The sequence below is a fragment of the Bacillus rossius genome, chromosome 6 (genome assembly GCF_032445375.1).
Source record: "Bacillus rossius redtenbacheri isolate Brsri chromosome 6, Brsri_v3, whole genome shotgun sequence".
In the NCBI taxonomy this organism is placed as follows: domain Eukaryota; kingdom Metazoa; phylum Arthropoda; class Insecta; order Phasmatodea; family Bacillidae; genus Bacillus; species Bacillus rossius.
In genome coordinates, this window is record NC_086334.1 from 27,600,703 (window position 1) to 27,621,383 (window position 20,681).

A 20,681-nucleotide genomic window follows, 5' to 3' on the forward strand; every position below is an offset into this window, starting at 1 on the left:
AAGTATGTCCTCCCACGTCCCTCTCAACAGGAGCGGCTCAAGGGAGTAGACGCCGTCGGAGAGCTGCAGCAGGTCCAGCAGAGAAGATTTTGCGCGGGAAAACCCGTGGACCATTCGAGCGCAGGTCTGCTAGCGGCGACGACCCGTTGCAAAGTGATTAAAATTGCGCGAATTGTCTGGTGTAACGGGCGAAATGACGATAGAAAAAAAAATAAAAAGGAGGAGAAGAAGAAACTCAGTCGCTCCAAGTTTTTTTTTTTATGTGTGGTGCGCGCGCCGCTTGGCGACAAGGCTATTCGTTGTACACAGTGCGAGAGAGACGGTAAACTGCCAATCACATTGTACTGTTTTGAACAGGTCAACGATTGCAGTTCAATATGATTGACAAGGGCGGCAATTCTGTGCTGTTACTATTTTCATAATGCACAGAAAGTTATGACTTATTTTAATGATACTATTATTTATAAAGTCTTATTATTTTGATTGTTATTATTATTATTATGAAATTTTATTATTTAATTTGTATATTGTTCGCCCGCAAAAGTTATTTAAATATATTTTTTATTAATTATGTATATCTACGAGAGCTATGCTCTATGACCTGAAATGGACTTATATGGACAGCCAATTGAGTATACCCCTCTAAGGACTAATGAACTTAACGAATAAACGATGATTTTATTCGGGGTATTACTTAAAGAAATTTTCATTGTTGGAAATTTTCGTTTTAAATTTACCGCATTTTTGTGTTTTCAATTGTATTAATAAGTGTTATTTACGGTATTTATATTGTAAATTACGCTAACCGATTTTGGTTTCGGCCAATGAGAGGCCGTGTTTTAGATGTGAGGCGTCTAGAACGTATTAATTAAGAGGTTGGTTGTATGAAGGCGTCTGATGCCGACGCAAAGGCGCGAGGCCTATTTTAAATTTGAAATATAGCTAGCTAGATTATGCCATCCGACACTCAGGATGAGCTTAAACGACGTATAAATAAATAATGTGTAAGATTATAAGGGCATATTCTGACGGATATGTTATTAGGAGTGAAAATCTGTAAGTAAAGATCTTGCATTTTGTATCGCCCATAGACATACCCAGCTGTATGTAATTTCGTCGTAAATAACTCCGATTTGACTACAAACTGATTAGTTTTCACGTAAAAGGTGTCAATTATCCTGAACTACGTCATGAATTATTAGTTCCAAGATTTAAATTATTATTTTATTTTGTGATACCCAGAGGTGAAATAGGAGTACAAGTTTCGTGTCTCTACCATATAAACTGAGTTAAGCCAAGGCAAATACGAACCCAAATATAAACATAAACAGTAATCATACTAATTATTAATTGTGCTATGATTTCAAACATTTTCTGGTATGTAAGAATGCGTCCGTAAAAACATCATTTGATTTATTTTCTGAACATACACTAACGAACTTTTGTGAACGATTCATGTGTGCTACGTATTTTCCTGATGTTTTAATTTACATAAGCGCATATCCACGAGTCATGTTCAGTATCGTTAGGATTGTTTTTCTGTGATTTTTTTTATCTAATTATATTAATATTGATTTTTATCTCTACACATATGTTAGTTGTCCCTGATGAATAGCAATTTTTATTATTAATAAAAACCTGAATTCTATCCCTATGTGTTGATATATGTTACCTAGCTACCTGTGTCCAAGAGTGTGTGTTTTATGATAAATAACATTTTTTTTTGCATGTTTCTAAGGGTCAGAGTACAAGAGCATAACAGTACCATTGACACATATATATATGTCTATATATATATTTTGAAAAATAGTGACAGCCAGTGTATATCGTCCCGACAACACACACACAACAAAAGGGTCTATATATAAATAAACGAGTACTATTAATGGTACTGGCACCAGCAGTAAGAACACACCGAAGAAGTTTAGCAGCAGTATAGTATAACAGAAAATAGCAAATATCAATATACCCAACATGACGCAGATTAATTTTTGCGGGCGCACGCCAAATAAAACGCGAGAAAATCTAAATAGTTTCACACTTACATAATGTACCAGGGCCGAAAAGAGGAATTACCAAAATTCATGTTCCAATTAAACGCGTGTCTACAGACTGGGGGAATCGATCAGGCGAGACTATACGTAGCGCACGTAAGTCACTGTCGCGTGGACTAGTCTCTCCGTCTTCCGTTACGTTCAGGCAGCAGTTTTCGTCCGATGGTGGCTCAGAACTTTGAAGATATCTGAATCAAAGCTTGCGCTTTGTTATTATCTTTGAAAGATTTGTGCAATGGAAGTGCATGACTTGATGTAAGCTTTTGGACATACGCTATTGCTAAGCACATGTATGTCTGTAGAAGAAAACTACAAAAAACACAAATGACAAAAACACAAATTAAGCAAAAAATTGCTGATGTCAGGATATAAACACCACACAATACTCAACAGGAATATGGTCAACAAACAAAGAAAAACAAAGATAAATTGACTAACAGAACGAAAAAAACCAACCACAAATGATGACAGCACAAAAATACCGAACCAAAAAAAAATTCAGCACAACAGTTGAAACGAGACGTTTTCTGTGTTTTTTGTCTCGTTTCAACCGTTGTGCTGAATTTTTTTGGGTTCGGTTATTTTTGTGCTGTCATCATTTGTGGTTTTTTTTTTTTTCGTTCTGTTAGTCCATTTCTCTTTGTTTTTCTTTGTTTGTTGACCATATTCCTGTTGAGTATTGTGTGGTGTTTATATCCTGACAACAGAAATTTTTTGCTTAATTTGTGTTTTTGTCATTTGTGTTTTTTGTAGTTTTCTTCTACAGACATACATGTGCTTAGCAATGGCGTATGTCCAAAAGCTTACATCAAGTCTTGCGCTTTGTTGCTGGTTTATTGCACGCTCTCTTTTTAACTCTTGCGGGCCTGCATATGCTCCATCGAAAGGCGGACGGGGGAATGGCGTGGCCCCATGTGGCAGTTTCATCGCAGTCCGGAGGGGTCGGAGAAGAGCTGTGTCGACAGGCTGAGGCCTCCCATCCCAGTATCCCAGCCTCTAGCACCAATAGCTTCCCTGCGAGCTGGCGCCTCCGGCAGCAAGTAAAGGCACCTATCTGGACCTCTCAAGATAGTGAACATGTCTGACATTCGTCAGTGCTCCAGAGTTTTTTATAGAGTTTATTGAACTTCCTATTACAGTTACCTTTTTTGTGACGAATTAAAAATTGTTTTAGTTGCAGGAATAAGAAGTACTGGTAGGACAGAAATGCAATGCGTTAGTACGCGCAGGCAACAAAGAAATGGTGAAGAAAAAAATAAATAAATACCGTGAGATCGGTTCACCAGAAGAAGCTGGCTAATGTAATTAAGTCAAATTAATTGCAGGGTTAAAACTGTGTGTGTGTATGGACGCCGTGCACGATGTTCAGCTGCGCAGGTAGATCGTTGTTCCGAAACGTTGCGTGTGGACCGGCCTTAAGGGTGTTCTGGAATTAGAGCGTGTCCCCCTCCCCTCTCTCCAACTCCTCCAAGAACTTCGCCACGGGCCTCGCAAAGCCCTTCCGCCCCACGCACGTCGCGCTATCAAACTTGAGTGGCTCGCGGGACGCGAACTTCGCCCCTATCCGCGCTGTTCCGGGCGTCCTACCCGCCGGCGTTCGTGGCTTACGTCGCGCCTCCCCCCCCCCCCCCCCTTCACGCTCCCAGGCCGGTAAACAAAACTAAGTTCTCGTGAAAAATGAATTAATACCAGAAGACTCGACTTCAAGTGGCTATTTAAATACCAAGTTTCACTTCTCGTCCAAACAAAATAAACTGTTGTAATATTAAACAAATTAACTGTTAAAAAATTTTTTTGCTTTGAATTCAAGACAAAAACTGACTACACACTACGGCTATTTACTTTTTCGTGGAAAAATTTCCGGATCAGCTGCGTGCTAAAACTTTGTAGCAGTGTCTGTGTATCATGGTTGGCTGGGTTTATTTCAGGTGCATGTCAATCAGCACACATGTCTTAAGCCATACAGTGTGGAAGCAAAGCGTCCTGAATGGTCAAGACAAATAGAGTAATCGATGGCTTCTCGCACAGGCGGCCGAAAATTACTACAAAACAATCGCTAGCGCAGGCATACCTTACTGCAGTGTAATGGACGAACTTATTGTTTCGCGAAAAATACTTTTTCCTGATAATTACTATTAATAACTTGGACGTAAACAGAGGGAAAATCAGCAGGATTCGCTGAAAACGGGGAGGAGGACCGTGCAATCTGGTTTCAGCGCGTCAAAAGTCATCAGTAGTGTACAATAACCGATTCTGACCTAATGTATTTTTTTTTTTTTATGGGACTACCATCCGGTGACTTTGCTCAGTCGTGGATTGTTGTTCGTAAGGATTCGGTCATGTTTGGGCGTGTCTGTCGCTCGAAACCTATGATCGGGAACTCTTCAGCCATGATCGAACATATTCGTCTTCTGCACCCGAAATTCTGCCCGATATTGCGCTAATTATGAACCAGAATATGTGACACGTGCGAGAAACTCTACCTTCGCCCGTTGCCATATTTTTAGTATTTGCTACTACTATCGTAAAAAAAGCTTTATTTAAGTCCTTGCGAAGGTTCCTTGAGATTTTGAAATAGGTTAAGAATATATCTGGAGTAGATGGATTCTAATCTGCTACATTCAGTCTTTCAAAGCAGAAGTGCCTTTAACAGCACGGCTATTGGGTTGAACTTTGACTTATAAGTGCATACACACGGCAATATTCTCAGACTCATTTTAAAAATTTTACAAAATAGAAATACAAATCTATTATATATTCCTGCTGTAGTAAACTGACTACGGTGTTAGGAATTTCTTATAAACGCATATTTATTTTGATTGATTTACTGAAAGTATTAAAACCATTAAAACTAGACAATCATCGCGAGTTGGATACAACATACAGTCATCCTGGTAATGCTGACCGTCCAAATTTACTTAAAATTTCTCAAATGTCAAACATTTTGTTTGTGTTTTTTTGGAAAAAAAATTTCTGAAGTTTTTGAATTAAATTCTAAAACAGACAGTTTAAAGATATAAGGTTAAAAGAATTGAATATTTATCTACATTATCAATTATAACAATATTATTTAATAAATAATTAAAACTAATAAATTTTATAAACTTTCATCATATTTATTGTTTTTCAATAATAATTAAATACGGGAACATAACTTCACTTCCATTAATACACTTGAAAATTTTTATAATTTCTATCACTCATATTCACACTAAATAATTTTTTATATGAACCAGTATTCAATATCGATCACTTAAGTAGGTATATTATTTAAAAGGACAGTTATAATTTTTTTTATTTAGACTTTTATGTATGTATGTTTTTTCATCCTGTGAAAATTTCGTTGCATGGTGCGCGCATATCATAAAAATTTACTATTGTAATTTTTAGATAACGCTCCTAAAGAAGTACAACTTCAGAAACATAAAATATACAAAGATTAATTTATTTAAAATTTTAAATTCTCAAAATAAATGCTAAACCGTAACAAGAGGGTTTTGCATAGAAAGCTGTAAATAGATTATCTTAGGTAGGTATAATTTAAACCTTAGTAAAACATAAAATAAAATTTTGTTTATATTTTTTCTTCAAAAATGTGAAACAAAATGTCAATGTTAGTGTTAAAGATAGTTAAAACTAAAGTTGTTTAAGACAAGTAGGTACGATATTCGTCTTAAATTGTCGTATATAAACTTTATATTTCAGGTCCTGCGTTCCTGAAAACGTAACAACTATTCCAACTCGCTCATTTTTTTGTCATGGGAATTGCTAGTACATGAAATATATATTTTTTTTTACCATGTAAAGGATAATAATGTTTAACGTAGGTAAATAAACGGTCAAATAATACCATTGATATATATCTTTAAACTGATGAGTTATTTTTTTCTTGAATAATTTTGTTTGACGTTTTGGAAGTAGCAGTTCGTCCGATATTTTTTTTTTTTTTGATGATGCCCAGCAAACTCTTCCTCTGCACTAAAATAATACACACATATGTCTCCACGCGGAATTCTCGCAGGGGAAGAGAATTTATTGGGCTCTTTTCCTGGGTTTTAGCGGCGGATGAAAACCACAATATTATTCCATTAAGCAATTGTCTGAGAAATGGCAGCGAGTGGTCTTGGCACAGGCGGCGGACAGACGGCTGTGGTGCGATGCTAGTGGATGAATGTGAGGAGGAGGGGGAGAGGACGAGGGAAGAGAAAAGCAGAGACGAACGAGAATGGAGGAAGTCTAGCTTCTCGCGCTATATACCGCATTGATGCTGCGTCTCAAATGAACCAACTCCATCTGTCAGCAGTATAACGCGATAAATCAAGCAGAAAAGAGAAATTTAAAACTTCCTGCTCTTTTATAAAGTTTTGTAAAAAGGCGGGGGGAGAGGGGGGAGAGAATTCACGATGAAGATTGGCTCACGGCCAAATGTTTTCCTTTTTTTTTTTTTTTTCGAGGAGCATTTTTTAACGCAAAGAAGATTCTGAAAAGGGCAGGGAATAAAATGTTTTATTACTATTTTTATTATTATTAATAATGAATGCGCGCATTCGTTCCGCTCGGTGAAATATTGAGTGCCGTGCAGTCAAAAATGCTGTCATCGTGCTGTTGAGAGAGATCCTCAGCTTGGTTTGTCTAGCGCTAATAATAAATATGCTCCTTGCATAGAGCTCTGACGATGATAAATAAATTTTATAATTTTCTTTATTATATCGCATTTTTCCCCGCAGCTTTAACGACTGCGTAGTTAATTAGGTATAACTTAAAAAAAAAATAACTAAATCGCCGCACGGAAAAAAATTACCGTGTTTGTTCTGTGCTGCAAGATGGTGGTATGTGTCTAAAGCAGCATAGCTTCATTTAAACTGTAATCCACACGCAAACGCACACGCATATACAAGCGTGTTTCAGAAGGATGTATACAAACTGCTGACCTGAAAAAAGTAAGAATGAGATAAGCCACCCAGGGTGTTCCCAATAGAGGTCCTTAAACGTGGGGAGTGAACGATACATATACAATGTGGGATATCATTGAATGTACGTGAAACAAAGCAACAAAAATGTTAGTCTTTACATAAAGCAAGAGCGTAAGGTACATACAATTATGAAGCTTTTCCGTAAGGCTTTGTTGCACAAGCCAAGTTAACTATTTAATTTCCACGTCATTATTTTTTAAAGGATACTCATGTTAATTTCCCACGGTAGCTCTCTTTCAGGTTATTTCGTCAAAAATGTGTTTTATGTTAGACATTTATGAAAAAGTAAAAAAAAAAATATGTGAGTGTTCATAATTACGATTGTTTGCGTGACATTTTACTGCTCAAAAATGCCGTTTATATATTATGGAAATACTTATTTGCAGGGGCGAAAATCTGTAGGATTAGCAAAAAGGTGGTGGGGGGGGGGGCGGTCCAAGAGTTTTGCACACGGTGTTAAACGACACAAGTCATCTCTGAATACGGTGCTTGAATTTTGTAAACTGCCGATATTTTGGTCTACGCGCATGCAACTTTCAAATATGCAGAAAGTTTTCCATTAAAACATAGTTTTGACATCAAACCCGTTCCACAGTCACGTTTCTGCAAATGCAAGTGGGGACCCCTCGGTGATGGTATTCTTAATTCCAGGGGGGCCGGGCCCCCCCTGCCATATCCCGTACACCCGGGATCAACGCCCATGCTTATTTGCGACAAAATAACAAAAACGAAATCCCGAAAAATAAATCCACATGCGTAGACTGTAAAACAAAATAATGCCATACAGGTTAAATATCCAATATGGCATGTGAGATAGAAAATTAATATGTTATTACTTGAATTTTGTTTGATTTGACCGTATTTACGAGTAGTTTTCTTTGCATTGAATATTTTTTTTTTTTAAGTTTCAACGTTAGGTGATTTATATAATTTCTTAATGGCTGCTTCCTGTGAATAATAGATCTAAAAAAATTGTTTCAATGAAAGGCATATAAATTAAGGTGCAGTCTAATCAGTTACCAATGTGATGTAAGGGGATTAGTTTCCTAATTTATATTTTTTTCTTCTATGATTTTGTTTTAGCCTATTATTTCAATTTAATTCACTATTTAAATTTCTGTTAATATTAATAGATGGTTGTATGATGTAAATAAGGGGTCATCTAATAATTTTAATCACTTTATTGGCCGATTAATATTTATATGTTCAATATATTAATATACGTTATTAAAGAGCATGTATTCTTGTGAAATAGGTTTATAGTTTAATTAACCATTTGTGTGTAGGCTTGGTCGTTAAACTGTTTATTTTTAGAAATTTATTCTTAAACGTCAAAAATTTAAGTTTTCATCAATTCTTTTAACATGTTGTTTGTGTTTTTGGGGGAAAAAAAAATTCGAAGTTTTTGAATTAAATTTTAAAAACGGACAGTTTAAAGACAGTTTAATTCAAAATTTCATTCCACGTGACTACCTGTGCTCATAGTTAATGCTAGAGTTGAAACATAAGCTGTGCTCAGTTTTTATATGAAAAATATGTTACTTATAGTAATCCAGTACCAAATGGAAATTTGTGACCGGAATATAAATTGGTTTATTTTGTATTATAACAAGTAACTGATTAACTGATGTTTCATGGGTAGATAAAATAATATTTATACATGCGGTACTTTTTATCCATAATAAAAATACAACTAGCCCATTCCTGTAAAAAGACATTAAATTAAATTTATAAAATACAACTCACGCAAACACGGAACACAATAGCGAAAGGAATAGAGAGTAGCCTTCTGCGTTTGTTTAACGTTTTAATAAATATTTTGTTTTTATAAGCGTATAGTATAAATTTTATAACCATATTATATCTGTAACTATATATTCAGCCTAAATCTGCAGGAAACACTCAATGTGATTGTTTTTCAGTGGTTTTTGTTACAAATATTGCTACATCCAACGAAACAGTAATTATTCGAAATAATTAAAACAACCGTAGTCCATATCTGTTTGTAATAATGTAGTTTTCCAACAGTGAAAGAAGTCATGAAATCGGTCCCATCATTGTCTAGTTTACAGACTATAAACTATCCTTTTAAAAATAATTTTATATATCTCTATTGAAAAATACTTTGATAAGCTACAAAATTGCCAACGATTAAATACAAAACATGTATTTCATTACTAAATATTGAACTCACAAAGCGATAACGTTGGTTTAGGTAGGTATAGTAATATTCTTTTCTACAAGTTAAGATATCCTCAACCAAGAGAACTTCTTTTGGCAGATACATTTATTCACAGATGAAATAAGAACATTTGCATCTAGAAAACTCTTTATGAGGATAAGCAAATAATTAATTTCAGTTGTATATCTTCCTCGGTACGTTAAACGCGATAAAGTGGTGTGTAATAACTAATCTGGTTTTATGGGCCGACGTAAAATGTTCCTTATCCACTAAAAGGAGCAAAAATGTTTTGCAAAATTCTTAGTAAAATGGTCACAGCTAGAATGTAATTTTCTTATATATTCATTTCTTACTATTTTTTTATTTAAAGATTATATTTTTTCACCCTTCACTTTATAAGACCGATTAGAAGTCAAACACCATTGCAATTTTAAGCTGGCTTTCACTTGCGTTATTTAAGGTAACGTAGAAAATTATTACGTATGTTTTTAATAAAAGCTTTGTCCCTGTTCGTTCAGTTTAAATATTACACCAATAATAATTGGTTTGTTTAGATTTCATAATGAAAGCTACCATAAACGAACGATTAACTTTATTGATGCTTTAACATGTGAAATCATGTTACGTATGTAAGGTACCTTATTATGTCATTATGGGTGAGTGCTGGTAAACATAAAACACATAAAATTTATAGTAAGAATTTATTTTGTAACAAAATTTTTGTCTTAAAACGTTGTTTAAAGTTATGTAAAAATATTTTATATGGTTTCCTAGTAACTTATAGTGTTGTCTGAGAATAGGAAAAGTTAAAACAAAAACTTAAATATGTCGTGGTTAAAAAATTTAAAAAGATTTTTTAATCAAATGTGCTTATTAAATTAGTGAGAATGAAGTTATTTTGTGTTAAAATAATAAGGTAATAATTAATTTGACTTCATGTGATTTTTGTGAATTCTTATTACAGCTGGGCTAATGTATATCGTGTGTCAGAGTGAATTCGGTAAGATTGCAGTATTGGCGCCCGATCCCAAAGTAATGACTTGAACAACGCATTCTGCCCAAAAAAACACTAGTTATTGCTAATAGAAAAATAGAGAAAAATAGAGAGTAAGATCATTTTTCGGAACCATAAATTTGCTTACTGTTGTTTTTAAGTATTCGGAAATTACAAAAAAAATGTATTTACTATTGAAACATCATAATCCTGTGACATATCCAGCCACAGATTTCTCTATTTTTATGTATTAGAAAAATTGACTTGAAGGGATCTTGAATTATTCACTTTCATGACACTTTTTTTTTTTTTTTTTTTTTTGGGATCTCGCACATTATTGACTTCGTAGCTGCAGTGCAACCAGCCAAATTTCATTCTCCGCCAAATTATCTAAATTACGATAGAAAAAAATACCGGATAGCTTATCTCTCGAGCTAAATAAGCAAAAACCACTAATTATTTTCCGAAAAAGAAAATATATATATATATTACTACAATTCATAACGTAAAAGCGTCAGAAGTCACGAATAAATAGAACTCTAATAAATTTTATAATAATTTACACACAGTTCGGAAAATTTACGTTGTTTCGTTTGCTTGAATTCTGGTAAAAACGTCCGGGGAGGGTGAACGAGGGGGGGGGGGGGGGGGGGATTTACGAGATGTCACGTGACCTTGTGCATTTCTTCCGTCGCCCAATTGGTCCAATCTCGTGTGCCTCACGCGCGGTGGCCACTGACGTTTCCCCTACCTCCCCCCCCCCTCTCCGTGTACATCGCTAGCGTCGCCGCAGCCTCGTCATGTACGCCCTCGTAAGAGATTTTCCGGCCAGACGGAGGAGATGCGGGATTACGTGTCGGAGGGGAAGGAAAGGGGGCGGTTTAGTGCGGCTCTAGTGCACAGCGCAGGGGGTTTAGGCACGAGGGTGAGAAAGAGGGGAGGGTAAATATTATTGGAGCGGTGGAGGGGGGTGGAACTGCCCTACGTTGAAACTCTCTCTAGCCCTCCGTGCACTTTATATTAATAACTTCAAATACTGCGCGGCGAGGGTTCGTTGGGTTGGAAGGGAGTGAGAGCCACCCCTCTCCCCCCACCCCTTCTCTTTCCCTTTCCCCATGTTTCCCTTGCAAGACGCCGTGTAAATCAAAAGCATTACAACTCCCGGGCGGCAGAAACCCTCTCCCTTACCCCCCCCCCCCCTCCTCTTTCACTATACCACTAGAACGCCGTCTGGCAGGGTTAATTCCACTTCGCCGAGGGCTGTTGCAATGAAATTAATCACCCCGTGCAACATTCCCGAAAAATTTACGGTTCGGTGCGAACTAAAAGTTTGGAGGAAATTTTTCCGAAACGATTATGATCCCGTTCCTACTTTGTTGGGTATTTCGTATTTAAGACACTAGCGGATACGCCACTGTCAGGAATTACAGTGAATTTATGGATGGATTTTCCAACGAATAATTAAACCTGAAATAAATGAAGCGTTCTTCGTAATCTCAGACAACGGGATATTCGTAGAAAGTACGCCTTCGAATTTAGTGTTTCGTAGAAGCATATTAAACAAGCTTTGGGATTTTTTGTTAATATAATAAGTTAAATCCAAACTATAAGATTTGATACAATAAGATTATTGTTGATTCACGTCCAAAATAAGTTAAATCAATACAGTAAGTCATCGAAGATTAACTTCAAAATTTACGAAGATCCATGGATAATTTGTAACCAGCGTTCTTCAGCTGGGGTCATACACCATAAAAATAGAGACCTGAAAAATTCGTGTTATTATTTACAGACTGCCTAGAATTTACACCATCATACTATTACGATAACGCTAGTCTCGATGCTGGCCAGCTAGCCGCGCGCCTGCCTGCAGATGAAGCGCGATGCAGGAAGTACTCATCCCTCCATTATCGCTACACGACTAATCCGATTAGCAGCGATGCCCCTTGCCCAGCGCCTTCCCATCGAGCCCAGAGAATTCTCTGCGGCTGTCGAGGGTTCAGTACGTTAATTAATGAGGGATAAAAGTTTAGTTTATAGTAGTGTTGACTCTTCAGAATGTGTTTAATGTGAAATTGGCGTATCCTAAACCAAAATGTCTCCCCTAAATATATTACTTGTGTCTGCGTGAAATGGCGTAACTATATAACCTAGAGTTTTCATTTCAATATTTACCTGAGAAAACCTTTATTGATTTTTTAATTGATTTTTAGCTGCGAAATAACTGATTTGAACGGATTTTGACTGGTGTCACAGATTGCGTTTCTGCTGCAGCGGCTAGGTAAAAACTCCCGCAGGGAATTTTTGGCTGAATATTCTTTCGGCCGCATTTCTTTGAGTGGACAGAGCAAGTCTCTTAAGAATGCACCTTAGCGAATTGATGGAAGTAGAACATTCAAATATCTGATCTACAAAAAAATCACCGGGTATAAACTGGCAATCCACAACCTGCGTTCAACCGCGAAGTGCGACGCCGTCCTGACGATAAACGCAAATGGAATTAGCTTGCACGCAGTTATAGCCGGCGGCCATCATAAATACGAGCAGGTGTGGTGACGGTGTACAGTACAGGAATGATACGCGGGACCAAACGCCCCGGAAAATGTTTGAAACCGTTGCCCTCGCCTGGTTTCCCAGCGATGCGTTTCGGAGGGGGGATATTGCGAATCGGAACACGCGCAGTTGAACCTGCTGTAAATTCATAGAGTTGCGACGGGGATAGAAGCAGGCGGGTATAGAGAGTAGGGGGAAGAGAGACGGAGATAGTTTTTGCAGGAAGCAATTGAAGCGCGGACGCGGCCCGGGGACCAATAACAACCTGTCGGCGACCGGCGCCGCCGATGTTCCAGCGGGACGCGAGGCCGTGGGACTGCGGTTTTACCCGGCGCGGGAAGCAGGGGAGGTTGTGAGTCTCTTTCTCTCTCTCTCTCTCTCTCTCTCTCTCTCTCTCTCTCTCTCTCTGAGCGTGTGTGCAACAGTTAGTTGTGCCACCCTCGTGCGGCTGGAATACCTACACTCTCTGTCTCTCCCCTGCGGTCTGGGCGGCAGTGAGCGCGCATGCCAGCACGCTACCACCAGCTGGGAGCTGGCTGCGCGCGGACCTGCGCCACCACTCCCTGCCGTGTAGCTCGTCCCAGTTTACACGGATCTCTGTCTACCAAAGGCGTGTTCAGGGGGATGCCAGGGGTGACAGACGACTCCCCTTGTGAAAAGAAAAATTTACATAAAAAAAAGGGGGTTGTCTGTAAAGTCGGTTTACGGACGATAATTTTACGTGATAACGTCATAAGAAAACATTGTTGAAGAAATTGCCTACTTTTTTATTTTCAAATATTATTTACCGTTCTTGAAAATTTAATTTTAAATATTTTTTTTTTTAATATAATCACGAAGATTAGTTTAAAATCCCGCCTTAACCTTTTTGATATTATGGAAGATTTTCTCGCACGGTGGTTGGCCGGTTCTTGCACGCTCGGTTCTGGCGGAACGTGACAATGAGTCGTGCTTTTTCGTGCGTGCAGCCGGCGTTCATCGATTGAAAAGACGTTATCAGGTCAAAAAATATTAACAACAAATTATTTACATAGACACTGCGTCATTTGTGAGAAGTCGTAAGATGTTGCTCCTCCGTGAAAGAGGTTTTGTTGGATTGGTAAAAGGTTTTCCCCTTCCCTTCTCTTTTAGTTTTGAGCACTTTGCAACTGTCACTTGTTTGTTTGTTCGTTCTCAAACACCGACAGCAAATTTTTCTGCAAACACCCCTTGAACGGAACAAATCTGGTAGAGGTATGCGTAAAACCACCGGTACGACCTTCTTTTTCTTTAACTGTCAAATTGGAGACAAGTAAAATATCACACGAACTCAAACTTACAATCACTGAGTCGGTGTGCTCAACTGGTTCGGAGTTAACTGAAATCTTGGCAAAGCCGTCGTTTTAAGGGGTCCGCCTCGTCAGGGGTGTATGTGTGTTAGTGAGGCGGGATGATAAGCGCGACGCTCGCTGGTGCTTCCAGCGCGGTATAGCCTCTAAGCGCAAGTCTCTGAACTGGCGCGCAGTATTCTCGTCGGCACAGGATAACTGTGAAATTTGAGCGGTGACCGTAACATTATATGGCGGAGAAATGAAGATAAAGGTGTTATGCAAGCCCCTTAAGTGCTTTCAAGAATCTGTACTGATTGTTTTCCCCTTAAAATTACTCTGGAAACACGCGTTTTAGGCATTTTAACGCTTAAAAAAATACAGTTTAAGAACTTAATCCGAAATTAAAAGTACTTTTCGGCCCTCAGCGAACTCTTAAATGCTATTCGTAAACAAACCTCACTCGGATATTTTGAGTAGTTTTGAAATCGCGTTGTTTTTCCTGAAGCTCTGCACACCGTATGTGTGCCCAGGTAGGCGGGCCCCTTAAGCCTCTGCTCATTACTGTTTACATATATTACTCGTACCAGTGTGACGTCACAGTCGTCAAGTTGGATTTTTTTTTGTCGACTGCTAAAGTACGGTAGTGTAGATTACCATTATTTGCTTCATTTGTTACACTCTAGAGTGCACTGAAGTCTATCTCCTGTAAACTTACCAAACGACATTTCATCGGCCATCTTGATCGCTGTCCTGAAAATCTTTTAAAAAAATGGTGTTATAATTTTCAAACCTATTAGAAAATATTGCCCTTTAATATCTATATTTAATCAATTGCAATTCTTCGTTATATCCATACCTGACGCAAAAAAAAATATTCTACTTTAGAAACTAATTTTTAATAATTTATTTAATTACGTATCAACGTGGCCGGTGTGGCTTCTTAGGCTGTTTTAAATTTTTGTTAAATCTCCTGTTTAAATTATTAAATCGCATTTATTATTTAATTTTCATATCCATTATAGGTTTTCAATCTGTATTTGTTTATATTAAATTTGTATTACGATTTAGTGTTAAAATTCTTGCTACTTGTTTATGGCCGCTGGAGAGAGCGCTGGCGGGGAGAGGCCACCGAGGTGACGTCATGCGACGGCCGCGCCGCGCGATGCGTGGATGCGCGGCGGACTGCTGAAGGCACGACGGGAGTTCGTCTGGGAAGTGCTGGGGGGGGGGGGTGGCAGCACGGAGGCACGGCGACCACCGGCAGTGCCCAGCGCCGAGGACCTGAGTTGCGGCACCGGCCACCAGCACGACCAACTGCAAAAAAAAATTGGTTGTCTGTAAAGTCCGTTTACGGACGATAGTTTAACGTGACAACGTCATAACAAAACATTGATGAAATGATTGCATACTTCATGAATAAAATTGAATCTTTTTTATGTTAATAATAAAAGAATAAATACTTGAAATTATACTAGTAATCAGATTTTTAAAATGCAAGAATAATTAACCTTTATTGCAGAATTTTTTGTTGTAATAAGCAATGAAAACCACATTAACTTTTCTCTTCACTTTATAAACAGTCGAGTGGAAGAGAGATAGATGCGGCGCAAGCGTACAATGAGCGTGACGGGACACAGCGTAACGGAACAATGTGTGTAACGGGACACTTTTTTCGTGCGTTCAGCCGGCGTTCATCGATTTATTAGACGTTGTCACGTCAAAAACTAAGGTACAGCGTTGTCCCATCACACCTTTATCTTCATTTCTCCGCCATATAACGTTACGGTCACCGCTCAAATTTCACAGTTATCCTGTGACGACGAGAAGACCGCGCGCCAGTTCAGAGCCTTGCGATTAGAGGCGACACCCGCGCTAGAAGCACCGGCGAGCGTCGCTCTTATCATCCCGCCTCACTAACACACACACCTACACCCCTGACGAGGCGGGCCCCTTAAGGCCGGGAAGTGTGGCCCGAAGATGGTGCAAGCCTTTGTTGGTTAAACAAAAAAAAAATTGTAAAATTCTGAGAATGAAGAGACTGAATTTTTTGCCTTATTTGATTTGTGGTTCGGGTCTTCATTTGTGGGAACTGCGTGAGTTCGGCGTGAGTCTCCTCTTAACGCTACACTGCGTTTTAAGTGTGTAATTGCCGTCAGTCAGCCTTCGTTTTGACTTTATTTTGCTCAGAACTTTGTTGGTCACTTTAACTGTGAAGCTAGTTGAACATTTTGGTAGATGCGCCAGCCTACGTTATGCCCTTTTTGACCTGGATGGGCTAGCGGGAATATCATACGACGTTTTAGCAGTCATTACAGTTTTCATGGACATTTCACGGAACTGGAAAATTGGAATTTTTATTGGTAAACTTAATTAAATTTAAACCTCTCCCCAGCTACGCCTCTACGAAAGTATAATTTTTTAATTTGTATATTATAAGCTGCGCAGCGTGTAAGTTATTCAGACATTTTAGTGGAACTGTATAAAATTTATTTATATAGATATTTACGTTATTATTTTTTTATATAAAATATATTCTGTGTTTAGATATATTCGCTGTTGAGCGCTTTTACTTCCTCATTGGTATTATGTATTGTGCACGGTTACCGTACAAATAAATAAGATGAATTTGGGGATTTTTCAAATCTTGCATATTTCAAAGGTTCATTCCTTGAAGTCTGGTTTAACTTTGGTTTTAAACTTTATTTTTTTTGTTTTCAGCCCGACACTTCAACGGTGGGCGGTGCCATCGTGCGCGCCAATAAATGTGCGAATAATTTTTCATATATTTTTTTCTGCTGTTGTTTATTTTTATTTGACCGCCCACAGAGTGTCGGGATCGGGGTGTGTCCTTGCTCGCGGCGGACGGAAGGGCTTCATTAACTCTCTTACAATAGGCCATGGCCATCTCTAATCACCGCATTTTCCCGATAAGCAATGAATGTGTCCGTTTCTAATGAACCAATTGTAAACGGGACCAAAAACCAGATACCCACCAGTAGTGCACTCTGGCTAGTATGAACACTGAAGTGTCATGCAGACCGGTGGACCAGGCAAAGGACTGGTTTCGTTTGCGCGGATTTTCGCGAGGGTTGCTGACGGCAATCACTACCAATGGTGGAACATGAAATGATCACACCAGCAGTAATGCCCCTAGTCCAGGGGTCGGCAGACCGCGGCTCGAAAGCCGCATGTGGCTCTTCCCATAGGATTTCACGGCTCTACAACTAACCGTGCTGCCAAAGCACAAAAAATATATATATAAAAAGTTGAACAAACTCAAGCGGCCTAATTACGACGCATGTCCTCAACCTGCGCTCGCACCTACAATTGTACTCGTCAGGCTGTTTGTTTATTACTTATATTAATAATTAAAATAATTTAGGTTTTATTTTTTGTTTGGTAAAACTCTGCCAATGACTACAATTTGTTTTATTTACGTGTTTTTTTTTTACCATGTATCCTTGATTTCTAAGAATATGTTGAATTTGTGAATATAATATTTTTATTTTATCTAGCTTTTTAATACCGTCTTAAAATTCGATTTAGATACAAAAAAAATACATTTTTCAGCTCTCTAAAACAAATAGGCTCGTGTAATTCAGTACATGTGATAGAAGTGAAACTTCTTTGGCAATTCAAACCTCGACTCGTAAGAGCATTCTTTATATAACTTTGGCGTCAGAAACGTTTCAAAACACGTTGGCCTTGAAATTGTCATTGAAAATTTACTCTCATCGCGCCCAAAAAAAGTTAAACTTAAAAAAATTATATATGCAAGAATGCGAGCGCTGAATTATGCTATTGCGCGAGTAGTGCGAGTAGTGCGAGTAGTGCGAGTAGTGCGAGTAGTGCGAGTAGTGCGAGTAGTGCGAGTAGTGCGAGTAGTGCGAGTAGTGCGAGTAGTGCGAGTAGTGCGAGTAGTGCGAGTAGTGCGAGTAGTGCGAGTAGTGCGAGTAGTGCGAGTAGTGCGAGTAGTGCGAGTAGTGCGAGTAGTGCGAGTAGTGCGAGTAGTGCGAGTAGTGCGAGTAGTGCGAGTAGTGCGAGTAGTGCGAGTAGTGCGAGTAGTGCGAGTAGTGCGAGTAGTGCGAGTAGTGCGAGTAGTGCGAGTAGTGCGAGTAGTGCGAGTAGTGCGAGTAGTGCGAGTAGTGCGAGTAGTGCGAGTAGTGCGAGTAGTGCGAGTAGTGCGAGTAGTGCGAGTAGTGCGAGTAGTGCGAGTAGTGCGAGTAGTGCGAGTAGTGCGAGTAGTGCGAGTAGTGCGAGTAGTGCGAGTAGTGCGAGTAGTGCGAGTAGTGCGAGTAGTGCGAGTAGTGCGAGTAGTGCGAGTAGTGCACCATTCGGTCGCCAACCTTTGCGGATCCTCCACCACGTAACTAACTATTCCCGACAGGTAGTATGTGTACAATCTAGGCACGTTTAAAGAAAATTGCATTGAAATGACAATGAATGACGTGTCTTCTTCGGCGAAGGGAAGGAAAAGATTCCCCTCCCCCTCTTGTTACACGCCTTGAATGAATCAGGTTAGACGGGGCTCTGGCTGAAGCTGGCAGAGCGTCGAGAACTCCCCAAGCAATTACAGAAGTGTCAGGTTGCACTGCCCCCTTGAGGTGACCCGCATACATCCTATACTCACTCTTCAACTATTTACTGAACAGCTGTTTTCGAGGGTGAGAAATCGACTTACCAAGTTCCCAATTTTGAGTAAATTTTTAATTAAAAAACACGTTCACAAAACAGTAAAATAACAGTTTACCATATAGACATCAACTCCATAGACATTCCAAACTAATAAACCTTCGTACTATTGTATTATTGGAAACAGAGTTTCACTTCATTCAAGTGTATATCAATCATCCAGATATTATCACTTGTGTGTTAAAATAATTTTTTTTAAATAACCATTTATGTTTTAAATTTTTTTAAATAAAATTCACCTGCAAATAAGCCTGACAAAAATATTCAGCTAGTAAATAAATGTTATTTGTAGCACTAGGGAATTTTTTCCAGTTTACGTAAATTTGCACGCTTGCGTTTTCCATGACCGCGAGGGATATCAGCGTAAGTGGGCCTAAATAAACATCCCGTTGCTCTAGGAGCTTTAAGTGGCTGGGGTAAAAGCCAAGTCCCTTGCGTATCAAAGTTTCGAGTTTCCTTTTTGGCGGGAAGGAAAATAGCTCGCGAAATGACATCCCTCGCCCCGCATGATGACTCTTTGCAGCGGCGCGCCCTCGGCTTACACTGAACCGGCGGTGTGATCAATAACTGGGGCGGAGTTTACTTCGGCGGGGGAATTTTTGACTACCCCCGTCTCTCTCTCTCTCTCTCTCTCTCTGGCGCTCCCTAATGCTTGTTTATTCTGCCACTCTCGCGAATATTGGCAGATTAATTCGCTGGCAGCCATCCCCGTAATCTTTATTGACACGCCGCAGACTACGGCGGCAACCCACCCCGAGTGCAGCGCCTCTGGCGGGCCCGGGGGCGAACCATCCACGGCGGGGGGTTGGGAAGGAGGGTGGAGGGACAGATGAATAAACACGCCACTGGATGTTCGCGATGGATGTTCGCTGTTTTTGGGGGGCGTCGCTTGATTTATCACGAGATTGTGGAGGGGCCGGATTTCATGTTTGTTTATATACCCACCCTAAAAAAAATTATCGTTTTTTTTTTTATTCAATCGAGCCAGTGGTACAATGCTCTCCCGCCGAATGAGTGACTGGGGTGTTAGCTGCCAAACTTAAAGTGGCTTGCTCAATTATACTTCTCTAAGAGGGGCCCTTTAAATCGCGGATAAACAGACGTTACTTCAATCGGTGAATAAAAATACCAAAGTTTTTTGGATGGATAAATTTGGCTAAATGATGGTTGAAAACAGAGGCATTTCTTACAAATTAAACTTTGCCCTAATTAAATAATTAGAAAAAGCCCACGTTTCCAGTCCTCGCGCAAAATGAAAAAACAATGGCGGATTATGACATAAGGCTACCCAGGCATCTGATACTTAAGTTGACTTTCTCATTCAAATAAAATTATGTACCTTTTTATTTATGTCTGCTACACATTTGGCGGTACTTTTTTTCAAGCAAAGATTTAGGGAGAAAAATAAATTGTTACCTCCTTAAATAATTGAGTCTTCAATGAAAAAAAAATAAACATTTTGCAACAGAACTTGCAAACGAAATCATAACATGGCATGTATGGGAAAACAATAAATTTAAACTCCGTAACAAATGTAACTAACATGATGTTAATAAATTCAGAGGCGTGTCCCTTACCGCCGGAAGCTTTTGACAAGTATCGTGGGTACCATGGACGAAAAAATCCTCAACTCAGAAATGAAGAATCCACCATAGGTCGCTGAGTTCCAAGAACCCTATGGTATTTATCGTACAGAGTTAAGCATACTGTGAACTTGAAAAAGGTTCTTGGCTCGGTTAGCTGAGAGAGGCTGGACGGTACTGTAGGGAAAATCGTGGTCAAAACCAAATATGGAGAACATGATCAAACTAAACCCCAAAAAGCTTCAAATCCAAGACAATTTTCATGGGAGAAATATCCAGATCGTTTGAAATAAAACAAGCGAGAGTCAAGATTATCACCTCTTCTGTCCAACTGCGTCTT

The 20,681-nt window shown here is 39.0% G+C and overlaps 1 protein-coding gene across 1 annotated transcript; it reads right to left on the reverse strand.

Annotated features, from left to right (window-relative positions):
• Positions 1-3,486: 3,486 nt before the first annotated feature.
• LOC134533410 (histidine-rich protein PFHRP-II-like) lies at positions 3,487-18,400 on the reverse strand. Its single transcript, XM_063370931.1, has 2 exons — positions 17,872-18,400; positions 3,487-3,623 (listed from the first exon to the last, which is right to left on the reverse strand). Exons 1-2 carry the CDS (start codon positions 18,398-18,400, stop codon positions 3,487-3,489), a joined length of 666 nt encoding a protein of 221 aa, XP_063227001.1.
• Positions 18,401-20,681: the final 2,281 nt, after the last annotated feature.